This window comes from Pelmatolapia mariae, linkage group LG8 (assembly GCF_036321145.2).
Source record: "Pelmatolapia mariae isolate MD_Pm_ZW linkage group LG8, Pm_UMD_F_2, whole genome shotgun sequence".
NCBI classification, from domain to species: Eukaryota; Metazoa; Chordata; class Actinopteri; order Cichliformes; family Cichlidae; genus Pelmatolapia; species Pelmatolapia mariae.
The window spans coordinates 18,073,663-18,087,684 of record NC_086234.1 but is presented as its reverse complement, the minus strand read 5'-3'; the positions used below and the strand labels follow the sequence as shown (position 1 = coordinate 18,087,684).

The window sequence follows — 14,022 nt, the reverse complement described above, 5'->3', positions numbered from 1 at the left end:
TTGGTTTTTGGTCACCAGCCACTTTATTAGGTACACCTGTTTAACTGTATGTTAACACAACTGGATTACACATTATGAACTGCAGTCTTTTTCAAATATTATTTTATTGCTGTCCACTAGGTGGCGATAACGGATCGCTTTAGCCTAAACGTTAAACAAAGACCAGGCAACCAGGACATTTGTTGTTGCGCTTTAATCAACCTGCATAACCGGAATAAGATTACGAAGTTGGGCGAGTGTCCGCATAATCCTGCAATATGTAACAACACAGAGAGCGCTGTCAAAACAGGGACACAAGTGAACAGCAGAGGGCAGCAGCACGCCGCCCAGCGTCCAGTCTGCCAAGCCAAAGGAGAAGAAGACGTTGTTTGGGAACGATTTCGGGCACGCCGTGGGGGATCTTTGCTTGTTTAAATACATCGGAGTAAAAGCTAATGGCTTTCGCCGTGCCTGTGTGGCTTGCGGTCCAGGAGGAGCTCCTGGCACAAAACGAGGCAGACTACGGAGCTTCGAGCTGCTTTGACACTTTCGACGATGAAGCTCTTTTTCAGTTGTTCCACCTGAGCAGACCCTGCATCCTGTTCATCGCAGACGCCGTCCGCATCCGCATGAAGGACGCCGCCCCCAAGAAATCCCAGCTGCCCGTGGACGACATGGTCATGGTGGCGCTCAATTATTACGCACATGGGGTCTCCACCACTGCCGTGCTGCAGAAAGCCGGACTGAGGCAGACGGACTGCCCAACGACTGTGGTTGGTACAATCTCGGGAGTCATAGCAGGGATGTCCGATGTATTCATCTCGTTCCCACTAACCCTGGACGCCAGAACTAACGTCGCATTAAAGATAGAGAAATTCTGCGGAATCCCAAACGTGCTGGGCGTCTTAGCTCCTGCGCACTTCAAGATCAGAGCATCTCCATATGAAAAGGACGCCTTCAGGTCTTTTATCAATGCCCTGGGTTACACATCGGTTGTAAGCCAGATCATATGCGACTGCGACGGCAACATACTGAGTGTTGAAAAGTGCTGTGTTGGTGGCACGTTTGAGCAGGAGATGTGGGACTCCTCCTTTAAAGGAAGGGAAATGCAAGAGGACCTGCACAGCCCGTTTTGGTTGATTGGTAAGAGCAGTCATGACCTCTTGTGCAAATGTTTATTTAGAAATGTAAACTGGAGTGACAACACAGTGAGGTATCAAGTCAAGCATAAAAACCTACAAAACTATCATCTGTTTGCGTCTGACGATGACTGGTTGCCTAGCAACAAGAAGACGCCCAGGAAGACCCCACCCCATCATCTAAACTACCTGAAATTCTGCACTTCCCCTACTTGGGTCACCCAGCAATAACCCTTCCAGAAAGGTGTAAAGATCCCTTGATTAAGTAGAGGTGTATGAGGGGATGCAACGATACAGATATAAGTTAAGGCAATGAATGCAAGGCAGTTATTCCCAAAAAGAACGGACCTGCTCTTTAGTGTTTCTATTCCCAGAAAAAGGCAAAATTGACAGTTGGCAAAAGTATTAACTTCTGGGCAAACAGTTGATTTCGCTGGAATATTTCATTCTTTTTACATAAAACACAAATAAAATAGTGTTTTAATTTCTTACACGTAAACTTACTGGGCATGTTATTAATGCATTATTACGTTATTATTCATGGCCTAGATTCAACAGGGTGATGGAAAATTTCGTCAGAGATTTTGGTCAAGGTTTCTTGATTCATATCAGATTGCTGCAGATTTGTCAGCTGCACATCCATAATGGGAATCTCCCTGATCACCACATCCCATTCTTCTGTCGTCCAGTTTCGATGAGCCAGTGCAAACTGTGGCCTCAGTTTCCTGTTTTTAGCTGAAAGCTGTCGCACCCATTGTGGTCTTCTGCTGTAGTAGCCCATTGGCTTCAGGTGTTTTCACAGATGACCTTCTGCATACCTCAGTTGTGGTTACTTTTGCCTTCCTATCAGATCAAAGCAGTCTGGCTATTTTTCTCTGACTGCTAACATTATAAGCTGTTTTCTGCCAGGGAACTGCTGCTCACTGGATAATTTCTTTTTCCTACCATTATATGTAAACTCCAGCGCTTGTGTGAGGAAATCCCAGCAGACAGTTGTGAAATACTTAGACCAGCCCATCTAGCATTAACATCTCATGTTCAAAGTTCTTTCTTCAGCACTTTTAGTTGTGGAGGCCATTTCAGTACAGGGAACTCATTTTCATGCTCAAGAAAACAGTTTTACATGAATTGAGCTTTGTGACATGGCGACTATCTTGTCTAACGGAGTCACTAGAAGATGGGTACACTGTGGTTATAAGGGGATGGACATACTCAGCATCAATATTTAGATAGGCTCTGGCATTTAGAAGATTCTCAGTTTGATCAAAGTATTCCAAGAATGAGCTCTCACTAGAGTGGCACCTGTGTGGTCCACATTGTTCAGAGATGCTCTCCTGCTCTGATATTCACTGCATTCTCTTATGTTTCATTTAAAGGTGGAAAAGGCTACCACTTAAGCAAGCACGTCTTGACTCCTGTATCACTGCCCGCGAACAACAACGAGATCCGCTTCAACGAGGCCCACGCAAAGATCCTCGATGTCATGCAGACGACACTGGATTCCATGAAAAGGCGTTTCAAGTGTCTGATGCAACTTGGTTTTGCACAAGAAGGCTCACTTAACAAACAGTCTAACATTATCAAAGCATGCAGTGTGCTGCACAACATTGCTAAAAAGTTCTCTGTCCCTCCCCCACCTGACGCTGGTAAAGCTGAGCCACTATATCCTGGCAAGCAGCAGTCAGGGCCAGTAGAGATCAAGCAGGAGGCCCTCAAAGCCAGACAGGAAGTTATTGATAGTAAATTCTCTGCTGTGTCCAGCAGTCAGGACCCCTCAGGTAGCAACGTCACAGAAGAAGATGCATAAAGGGTTGTGTTTCTGGTCTAGGAAAGAGGATCAATGACACACTGAAACCAAAACTCAGCTTTTATATTTCTGTGAATGTGAAATATTATATTTCTTGTAATTATTCTTTTGTTTTGTACTTATTTTTAATAAATTCATTTTTTAAACATTTTCAAGTCATCAGAGTGCTATTTTCTCACATAAAAACAATGACAACAAAAATAATAATATTACATATTTATAAGAGATTCAAACCGAATAAGATCTGAAGTGTGCAATGCATATACAGAAATAGTTAAGATGTAATAGTTTGTATTATTAAGTTTAAAACCAACATATTGCTTATAGACAAATAGTTTTTCATTAAGTGCATGAAAGATTGAGTGCAGGGTTGACACTACGCATTTGCGTTTTGCCGACGGAGCTCTTGGAGGGCAGTGGCATTGACGTATATCATATCTGCGTTCTCGTACGTGTTCTCATAAATGTTCTCTTCATTCGTGTCTTTTGGTTGCAGACTGTCCATCATGCACTGGTGCAGAAAAACGTACTGAGACTGAAAAGGAAATACCAGAAGTTGTTGGTCATTTGAAATGCAGAACTTCTGCCAGGGGAGTTTATGATAGTTTCTTGCAGGCAACATTGCTAAACAGTTTCACAGTAAAGCATTTCATTTTTTTTTAATCAGAAACAAAAAGGTCCAATAAGGCTTTGTTTTATGAAAACAAATTTTCAGCTCACTTACTTAAAAAGATGTAGACATAGAGAGAAATGCTGGCTCTAATGTCACAAACAGGACTATAATAAAATTTCATTCAATTGTTTTGCTGTCTAAACTACTAAGTAACAAGTGCAATTAACAAACTGGGCATTAAATATATTTTAAGCAGGCATCTGTTGGTAATACCTACAAAGTCTGCCTTGTGAAAAGTTGAACAATAGAAAAAATCCTTTTTAAACTCATATTTTAGGATGAAATGATCAAAAATGAGGACCCCAATTTAAAAAAAAAAAAAAAAAAACTGCATGTCTTATGATGACTAAAATGCTGTCTGTGTATTGTTTCACCAGCTGTGGCTATAAAGAAATACATGGTTAGCTAATTAAGGAAGTGGTGGCTCAATCAGAAGCAGTTTAATAGAGTTACCTCTGTCTGCACCATGTACGGTCGGTTCAGTCTCATCTTGTGTACGAAGGCATTGATGCCGACTGCTTGTTCTTTCTCCAGCTGCTGAAGCAGCACATCCAGGGAAATGATAGTGCCAGTTCTCCCGACTCCAGCACTAAGAGAGACACAAGCGTCATAATAAGATAGCAAAAGGTTTTTAAGGTCACATAGAAAGCTCTCATCACTGTGTCTGTGCCAAAGTTATTGTAGTTAACAAAAACTAAACTAGAACATACAACTAGATGTGAAAACTGTTAAAATGAAGAATTGGACTTTTGAAAAAAGCGAAAAACTATCATGTGCAATACTGTTCCTCCCTATTGAGGAAATTTCTTTAATTGTAATCGTTGCCCTTTTGGTCAAAGTTGTCATCACAGTGAGGCTTTAGTGTATGTGTTTGCAATTTGTAATGTAATATCTGCTCCAGACTTTTAAAAATATACCCCTGACAAATACCCTAAATGTTATAATCATAAAAAACCCACAGAAACTAACGAAAGCTAAACTAAAACGGAACATTTCCAAAGAGTAAAAACCAAAGTGAAACTAGTAAATGCAAAATGAAGCTCAAGTGAGCTGAAAACAAGACATCACGACAGAAAGAAAAATGGATTAGAAAACACAAAACCTGAAGGACACTGTTCTGTCACACAATTTTAATTACAGACAGGAGTGTTTGGGAGTGTGGGAAGATACCAACCCTTCACCTGCTCCTAATACGCTGCCTTGAAACATCACATTATATTTTTACAGTATCAGTCACACACTCTATGTGCTGTGTTTCTGTCACATATAGTAGAGTTTTTATGTGAGTATGTAGTAATTGTTAATGTTGTGGCACAATTAAGTATGCCTCCTCTGCAGATCCCAGAAGAGGTCTGACTATAACTGTAACACAGCATGGCAATGGCAGCTTGTACATCCTGATAGGCACCATAAGGTATATAATGAACAGTATATACAGGTTTTAGAGCACCACTTTCAGATGAATCTCTCAGAGGTCCTGCAAGTGGCCTACTTTAGTTTAGCTACTGGTCAAGTAAAGTATTAGAGAGTGTGACTTTAGCTGGGTGGATATTGTATAAAAGCAACCCTGCATCCATGTAAAAGGAAACACTTATTTCGTACCTGCAGTGAACCACAGTTGGTGCTTTGCTCCCTTCTCTCTCTATGTGCTGTCTCACCAGTCCTCTGAACTGGATCAGGACCTCTGTGCACGCTGGGACTCCATGATCAGGCCAGGCAGTAAAGTGGAAATGTTTAACTGTCCGTTCTTCTGAGGTTTTTCTCTGTGAGGAACATTCATATACAGTTACTTTAGGTCTATGTCTTGATATACAGCATAATATTTTAATTATTAATCAACCATTATTCTTTTAAAAGCAACATTAACAGTTAAAGCCTTTAATGTTTTCTATAAACATGTTTTCTAGTCTTAGTACCATCTACACACACACTCAGAAGAAATGGGTAAGTTTTTATACATCTTTCAGGTTGAATTCTCTCAGCGTCCAGTTGGTCTCCTGTTGCTCAGATCTCATGGTGACCAACAGCTCTCCATAAAGGCATGGCTTGCTGTCTGCAGGCCAGTATTGTTCACACTTGGTCTAGAAAAATGATCAAAAATCAAAAAAATACATGTACAAAATGTATATTAATCATAGATCTTGATCTGTTCTTTGTGAAGTAACCAGTATGTTTCCTCCTGACAACCACTTTCTTGAAAGACTAGCAATAAAACATTTTAAGATTTTCCTGAAGACTTACCCGCCCTCCTTCAATGCAGTTGGTTACCATAACGATCCTCTTAACTCTTTGTTCCCAAATCATTCTCCAGAAATCATTAACAGTAGAGGGCAGAGGGCCCTGAGTGGCAATGTACTCTCTGTTACTGGTGTAGCCCTGAAAAGCAGTGGACAAAGTTAATATGTAGACTAATTTAGCTTGTATATCTTCTGCTCGTTATAGAAATGAAAAAAGAAAGCTCATGAAATCACACAAAGGTGCTTGTTTATATGCTCTCTGTATGGTGTAGTTATAAAGAGATCTTCACTGAACTTTATTTTAATGTAACACTTACCGGCATGTAATTGGCATTGATATAGTCTGAAATTCCATCAGGATCTGATGTAGTGAGCTTCACACGACACCAGTCATCTAATATGAGAAAACAGGTGATTTAACTCCAGTGCACCTTCAGTAGACCTGACATAGACTGCTAGAATGAGCTCACAACAGCACGGTTCAACAGTCAGAGGAGAGACTCACATGGCAAGACGTTATTGAAACGATTCTTCGCTTTGTTTTCAGGTAGAATAGCAGTCTTTCGTGTCTGGTCTGTTCCAACAGGAGCGAGGCACTGCATGAACGTGGCAGATAACAAAGCATGAAACTGAGATATTGGCTGTCATAAAACAAATAAAATGGTAAGATATAAAACAGTCAAGACACAAAAACAGGTCTGACATAAAAACAGGAACACACAGAAGCAGAAGAGGAAAAAAAAATCTTGATCTTTTTATGCACCTCATATTCCTCGCTGAAGCCTCTGTTCTCATCCAAACTCAGCTGATGGAAGTGGTCAGGAAACTTTGCAGCAGGAATAGATCTAAAAATAAATAAATAAATAAAACATAACAAAAGTAGAATTAATCTTACCTTTGTTTTGACCTAAAGAAATAATAAAAAAATTATATGACAGTACTTGACATTAATGATTCCCTCTCAAACGTATTCATTAATTTTGCCTTAATTAATGTTTTTCTTCATTGTGGGTAGTTGTCATTGTATAGAAACACTTACTTGCTCTGTGTGTTTGGTACTTTGGATCCACCAATGAATGAAGACTTCTTTCTGCTGCAGGATCGAATTTAAGACATTAAATTTGATAAATGTCTTGATTTAACTGACTTTATTCTTGTCAGTGAAGTGAGACCCACCTAATAATATCTGGTCTTTTGAGGAAAATGAAGATAACCAGACAGACCAGGAGACCAAAAAGAAGCACGCCAAATACGGACCCTGCAATAACTCCTAAAGGGAGCAAAAGCATAGTTAGCAATAAAATTGAAAAGTTTAGAGGTTTATTTTTACACTTGAGTGAAATGAAACAATTTGTAATCAAGTCAAAGTTGAAAATACTGTATACTGTTATGATTACAAGCAGTAACATGGTAATATAGTTAATTTTACTCACCCCTTGGATCAGTCTGACAGTAAAACACATGCGGTTCAGAACTCCTCCTCACCCCAGACAGTGAAGTTACAGACACCTTATATTTTTTGGCAGGTTGGAATCCATTGATTGTGATCTCAGTTTTAGGACTAGCTACTGTGTGAGTCTTTCCAGTCACATTCACCTCCGCATTGGTCCACTCGCCCTCTGGGTCTGTCCATTTAATAAGAACAGAGTATCCAGCTGCCCAGTACTCACAGTGAGCATTTAGATTAGGAGGAACTGAGTAAAACAAGAAAAAGGTTTAACAGTCACAACTAAAGCAGAAAATATATGACTTACAGTAAATATAATGAAACTTTTATACTATAAAACAGAGTCTATGAAAAGTGCCTGTCACTTTAAAATTTATCCTCAAATAGAAAGATTATTTGCTTTACTTTTAATTCAAAGCAGTACCCTACAGTTTAAAAAGTTTATTATAATTTTTGGAAATTTCATATAAAAACTAAAAATAAAGACCTCAACACTGACACATTAGATATTGAAAGAATAACTCATTTTCTGTTTTAAGCTTTCTAATTTCTTGAGCTAATTTATCAGAACGAATTGGTCAGTTAATAATAAAATGATAGTGAGTTAAAGCTCACATATTAATACTGAATCATATTATATAACTGTATTAACCGGTAGAATGTAGATTGCATATAAAATTAATTTTCTGCAATAAACATTTTTAAGAATAAAAAATTGAATGCAAGGGTAAAATCAATTAAATCAATTCAAGATCATCTTTTTGTAACCAACATGACTGAATACTTAAAGATCTTAAAAACTAATTTACAGATTAAAAACAAACTAGTCTTTCAAATGGTTTCTGTTGTAAATGCAGACATTTGTTGTTCTAAGTCAGATTTGTACTCACGAATTGTTAATTTGTGTTCACACTGCAGGAAAACTCTGGAAGACTTTTCATAGACAAGAGATATCTGATAGGTGGCACCAGGGTAAAGTCCAGTAAACGACACATTTTCACGTCCTTCACTGACATAAAACTTAGATCCATACTGGGCGGTTGCGTTCGAGAACAAGCCTTCAATCTTTGCTTTGATTGATGAGTTGGTAACTTTCCAGTCTGCACTGGCACAGTCGATGGCTGAAATGGATGAGAAAATAGTTACAAGCAAGAAACTGATTCTTTTTTTTTTTTTTTCACACAACTCATTGAAAAGAGACAAGAAAAAGTTATAATGTTTTTTTTTTTTACCTGTTACAGTGAAATTCTCATAAGCAGTGCTGATGAGTCCAGCGAACACTGTGGTTAAGTTGAAATCATACTCTGTTCCAGGTTGAAGAGATGTCACTACTTTTCTGATTGTATCTGAGGAGCTTTCTGACACATTATCTGACACATCACCATTGATTTGAAGCTGGTATTTCCAGGCTTCATTCATGTTCTTCCACTCTAGAGTTATGCTGTCAGCAAATCGTTCAGTCACACTGACCCAAGGCACCACTGGTGGAACTGAAAAAAACAAAAACAAAACTTAGACATTGAATTTGTTCAGCTTTTTCTTTTGGAGTGAAATAGCTACATGTTACTGTGTCACATACAGGAGTATAGTGCTAGTTCAGTTATCACAAGCTTTTAAGTCTGAGTAGGTGTGTGAGCTAAATGGCTCAGCATCAATGTATGTTTCCAATCAAGTGATCAGATCAGTCAAAATTAATTAACTAAATAATAACAATATATACTAATAATAAAATAATTATATAGTTATCATATAAAATATAATAATTAAGCTGCTAAGAGCACATCATTCATATTTGCTGCTCTATCACAGCCACAAGCCTATCATCAGGGTTAGATGCACACTTCCTTCTGCAGAGATATAGTTGGTGGGTAGTGTCAGGGCTTCACTGTGTGGAGGTGAGGAAGAGCAGACCCAAACGCAGGACTCACGGGTTAGTGTGGAAAGAAGACGGTGTTTACTGTACAGAATGGATGAACAGAACATGAGACAGACGACTGGCTGACTGATTGAAAGACTGACTGAACTGGAACACACATGCGGGACAGACAACGTTAATGACAAGACGCTGGGCCGAGAGAAACTGAGGGTTTAAATACAGGCTGGACGATGAGTGATTAGAGACCAGTGAGTGAACAGCTGAACTTAATCTGAGTAAAGATACATGGAGGTAAGTGGAACACAATACAGAGGCAATGAGAATGAGTGGGAAATAAAATGAACATGACAAAACCGAAAACACTGGGTCAACGACCCAGGAACCCTGACAGGTATAGCTTGGATGGATAAATAGCACTGCAGGCCAGAAGGAAAACATGGACATTTCACTTGGACTTATATTGCCATATATTAAATATATTGTATCACAGGGAAAACAAATAGTTAAAAAAAAACACTTGATTACATACCTGTCGGTGCACTAAAGTTGTATCCAGAGCTGTTGACGTTCTCAAACACAGTAAAGAGGGTAAAATTGTAGTTTGTCCCAGCAGTCAGAGAAGAGACCACACATGTAACTGATGCACCTGATATCGTGCATCCGTCCATGTCATCCTTGCCAGTAACAATATTACCGCTGTTATATTGTAGGATGTATGTTAGTATGTCGTTAACCTTCTCCCACATCAGAGTTATACTGTTCTCATCTTGTGTCACAGTCACATTGTGGACATTTTTTGGAGCTGAAAGTGGACAAAGGATGATTTCATAAGATACAAAATCTGAGACATATTTTTAAAAAATAAAGTGGGTCAGAAGCTTAAAGAGATGTTACTTTTTGTAAATTCCATTCAAGACAGTCATAGTGACAAAGCAACACACATATGTTAATAAATCAATGAAGCTCAGGTCTCGCTTAGTCTGATTCAAATGCAATTGCTGTGAATTATAACGAGCTAAAGATGAAATAAAATCAATTTTACAAAATCTAACTCACAATGTTGCATCCTTAAGTAACCATTTTGGTTTCCTAAGCTTTTAGTAAGTATAAAAATCAAATTTCACGTTTTAATGTCTCCTGTCTAATGTTGTAAATGTATATCAGACAAAAAACACCTCACCAAGTTCCTCTCAAGGGCTGACTGTTTTAGATGTTTTAAATCTTTAACCTTCACCAGGTTAGACATAACCAGTCTAGCATTATAGGTAGAGGTAGTATTTGACATATTCAGTGTAACAGGGTTTATGTTATGAGCCTGTATATAAGCATGTTCCAAAAAACTGTAAATGTAAAAACTATTGCAAACATTTATTTCCAAATCACATACCATCCCTACATAAATATATATTTTCTACAGAGACTGAATTTTCATTCAGTTCATACATTAAATTATCACAGTCCAAAATATTAAACATTACCCATCTGTGGTTAAAAAACTAAATACAGGAGTTTGTGGGAGGATTTCCACAACTAAAACATCCAGTAACAAACAAGTCTTCACAGCAGTATCCAGTAAATGAGTATCCAGTGCTGCTGACTCCCTCAAACACAGTGATGAGAGTGGAGCTGGACTTTGTCATAGCAGTCAGAGGAGACACCTCATATTTAATGGGCCCCTCTTGAGAAACACTGATATTTTTTCAAATGTCAGTGCCATTAAGGTACTGTTGGATGTATTCTGGGATGTTTTTAACCTTGTCCCACTCCAGTGTTATACTCATCTCATTTTGATGCACCACAGTCACATTATTAACACTTTGTGGAGCTAAAGATAACAGAGGAAAGTGTCTTTGACCAAACAAAACCTCTGCATCCTGGTTTAGTTATCTATAATAGAGAAAATATATCTTACCAGTGACTGCAGTGCAGTTTACTCCACTGCTTGTGACATCTACAAACTGTAACAATGTTCCCAACAAAATCTTGTTTTTGTTTATGTTTTAATTAGACTGAAGGTTTTGTTCAGTGCTCACCAACCTGTCACAGCACTGAATGTGTATCCACTGCTGTTGAGTCCATCAGACGTGAAGAGAGTGAATGTGTAGTTTGTCCCAGCAGTCAGAGAAGTGACCACATGCTCTATGGGTCCTTCTTCAGCTTTATTAATATCTTCTGTTATATTACCATATCGCAGGATGTATGTTGAGATGTTGTTAACCTTGTTCCAGGTCAGAGTAATGCTACTCTCATTTTGTGTGGTCACATTCACTCTGTCAACATTATCTGGAGCTGGAAAAGAAAAGAGGACACACAGTAGATTTAGTTTAAAAAAAAAAGTTTAAAAAAGAACCAGAATTGAAGCACTGCTTTCATTCCTTTGTACCACTCTGCCTTTTGTTACATCATCAGGAGCTGTGATGAGTTAAGAGTGGTGTTCACCTTTTACCACAATAAAAAATAAAAACTCAGAATGACATTCACTTTAGTTTCACTGATCACCAACAAAAGTCAAAGGATAGTGTTTCATTCTTACGGGGTTTTGTTGTTTTAGATGTAGTTGTTTGTTCTGTTGAAGTCAGCAGAGTGGGACTTGTTTGAGCCAGTGAAGTAAATTTTTGTGTTGTTTGAGTTGGTGGAGAGGTTGTTTGTGTTGTAGGAGCCAGTGAAGTAAATTTTTGTGTTGTTTGAGTTGGTGGAGAGGTTGTTTGTGTTGTATTAGCCAGTGAAGTAAATTTTTGTGTTGTTTGAGTTGGTGGAGAGGCTGTTTGTGTTGTAGGAGCCAGTGAAGTAAATTTTTGTGTTGTTTGAGTTGGTGGAGAGGCTGTTTGTGTTGTAGGAGCCAGTGAAGTAAATTTTTGTGTTGTTTGAGTTGGTGGAGAGGTTGTTTGTGTTGTATTAGCCAGTGAAGTAAATTTTTGTGTTGTTTGAGTTGGTGGAGAGGCTGTTTGTGTTGTAGGAGCCAGTGAAGTAAATTTTTGTGTTGTTTGAGTTGGTGGAGAGGCTGTTTGTGTTGTAGGAGCCAGTGAAGTAAATTTTTGTGTTGTTTGAGTTGGTGGAGAGGTTGTTTGTGTTGTAGGAGCCAGTGAAGTAAATTTTTGTGTTGTTTGAGTTGGTGGAGAGGTTGTTTGTGTTGTAGGAGCCAGTGAAGTAAATTTTTGTGTTGTTTGAGTTGTTGGAGAGGTTGTTTGTATTGTAGGATCCAGTGGAGTGGGCTTCTGTGTTGTAGCTGTCAGCAGATTGGTTGTTAGTCTTGTGGTTGTTTCTGTTTTGGCTGTACTTTGCTGTCCTGCTGTTACTGTTGTTGTCACTGTCGCTGTGATTGTTGTAGTGGAGTCAGTTGTATCCTAAAAGCACAAAAAGAGTGAAAACTACAGAATCTAAAATCTGTAAAAAAAAATGCAATTGAATACTCAGTTAACATGAGGCTTGGCAGTCTCACAGAGCAATATTTGCTGCTTTTAATTTCACATCTACATTATATCATGAACATTATGTGAACAAAAGCATGACTGGCTGACTAATGGAGTAATACTTAGAGATATTAATTCGCATTCTGCTTAATAAGAACAGAAACTTCCACAAAAAAAAAAAAGAGGGAAACAAATAAGTCAGTGTCAAATTATTTTAGCATTTTATGTGTAAGCTCCTGCCAACTATAGCAACATCTATAACATAAAAATCAAAGAGCTGGTAAAAAAATGTATTAATTAAATGTTTGCTTTCACTAAAAATGCAAATCATATTTATTATTATTATATTGTATATTATAGCTACAGTTACTTGATCACTGTTTTATAAAATATCTAACACATTTCCCCTCGGACATACTGTTTAAAATTCCACATCTGATTTGATTAAATCATGAACACTGCACCGTGTAAGTGTTTAAGATATTGTTGAATTTTCTTCTTTCATCCTCTTTTTGTTCTCAGAGGAAACAGATCGGTGTTGCAAAGAAGGAATAAATTCATGTTTCAAAATCTGGAAAAGTCCAGAATTTTCATGCCGTTTAACAAAATTTTGTTGTTCCTGTATTTCTGTACAAACCAGCATTTCACAAAACATAACTATAGTGTTTAAAATACATAATGAAGCATGTCATGCATTTAGGCTTCACTGTGGTTTTGACTGCACTGTTTCCTTTTGTCGAGGGTAACCTACACTGAGCTTCACTATCTGATCACCATCAAAGTGAAAGGTAAAAAAAAAACTTACCCAAAGTAGACTCAGGAAGACACAGAGCAACAAGTGGTCTGAGATAAGAGATAAAAGCTTCATCGTCTTCAGGACTCCTAACTGGCACACATTCTTTGAACTTGTTCAATTCCTTTGTTTTCCCAAGATAACCTTGTAGCTGCTATTTTCAGCACCTCTGCTGGTATGTTGACAAAAACCACACTTAAGCTTCTCAAAGAATTTCTCTGACCCTGCACTATGATAACTTTAATTCAAAGTTGTTGACTTTTAATTCTTAGCTACATCCTCCTCTCGTAACCTCTGGTCCCTTTTCATATTGGCAAGTGACTAAGTAAATGGCTGCTTCTCCTTTCTGGCCTTGTACAACTACAGAGACCTTTGCCCCGCCTGCTACTTCCTTATTAACGGTCATGCTGTGCTGCTTGTCAAAGGTACGTCAATCAAGAGCATTTGCCTCTCTTACATGTTTAGTGGAGGTAATTGCTGCATATCAGCTGCTATTTATCTGTTCATGCTTGTGACCGCCTGTGTGCCTTTATTATGGGCAAATAAAAGATGAGAAGTTTTTATTTATGATCACAGGTAAAGTTGTGAACTGCTACTTTGAATAAATGATATTTGTGTTGTGTTTTATTTTAAGAATTTCCAGGTTTTTTTAAGGTTTTAA

General features: G+C 38.2%; 2 protein-coding genes across 2 annotated transcripts; one reads left to right on the top strand and one right to left on the bottom strand.

Moving 5' to 3' along the window:
* The first annotated feature begins 208 nt into the window (after positions 1-208).
* On the top strand, positions 209-3,015 carry si:dkey-197c15.6 (putative nuclease HARBI1). Its single transcript, XM_063482043.1, has 2 exons — positions 209-1,122; positions 2,495-3,015. The coding sequence occupies exons 1-2, from the start codon at positions 435-437 to the stop codon at positions 2,923-2,925; spliced, it is 1,119 nt and encodes a 372-aa protein (XP_063338113.1). The 5' UTR covers positions 209-434; the 3' UTR covers positions 2,926-3,015.
* Positions 3,016-3,053: 38 nt separating this feature from the next.
* On the bottom strand, positions 3,054-13,662 carry LOC134632616 (receptor-type tyrosine-protein phosphatase H-like). The gene is made up of 17 exons (XM_063481317.1): positions 13,374-13,662; positions 11,692-12,502; positions 11,196-11,447; positions 9,688-9,960; positions 8,515-8,772; positions 8,173-8,403; positions 7,269-7,529; positions 7,012-7,105; positions 6,875-6,928; positions 6,599-6,680; positions 6,341-6,431; positions 6,153-6,229; positions 5,840-5,974; positions 5,557-5,679; positions 5,201-5,361; positions 4,052-4,187; positions 3,054-3,460 (listed from the first exon to the last, which is right to left on the bottom strand). The coding sequence occupies exons 1-17, from the start codon at positions 13,434-13,436 to the stop codon at positions 3,302-3,304; spliced, it is 3,261 nt and encodes a 1,086-aa protein (XP_063337387.1). The 5' UTR covers positions 13,437-13,662; the 3' UTR covers positions 3,054-3,301.
* Between the last annotated feature and the right edge of the window lie 360 nt (positions 13,663-14,022).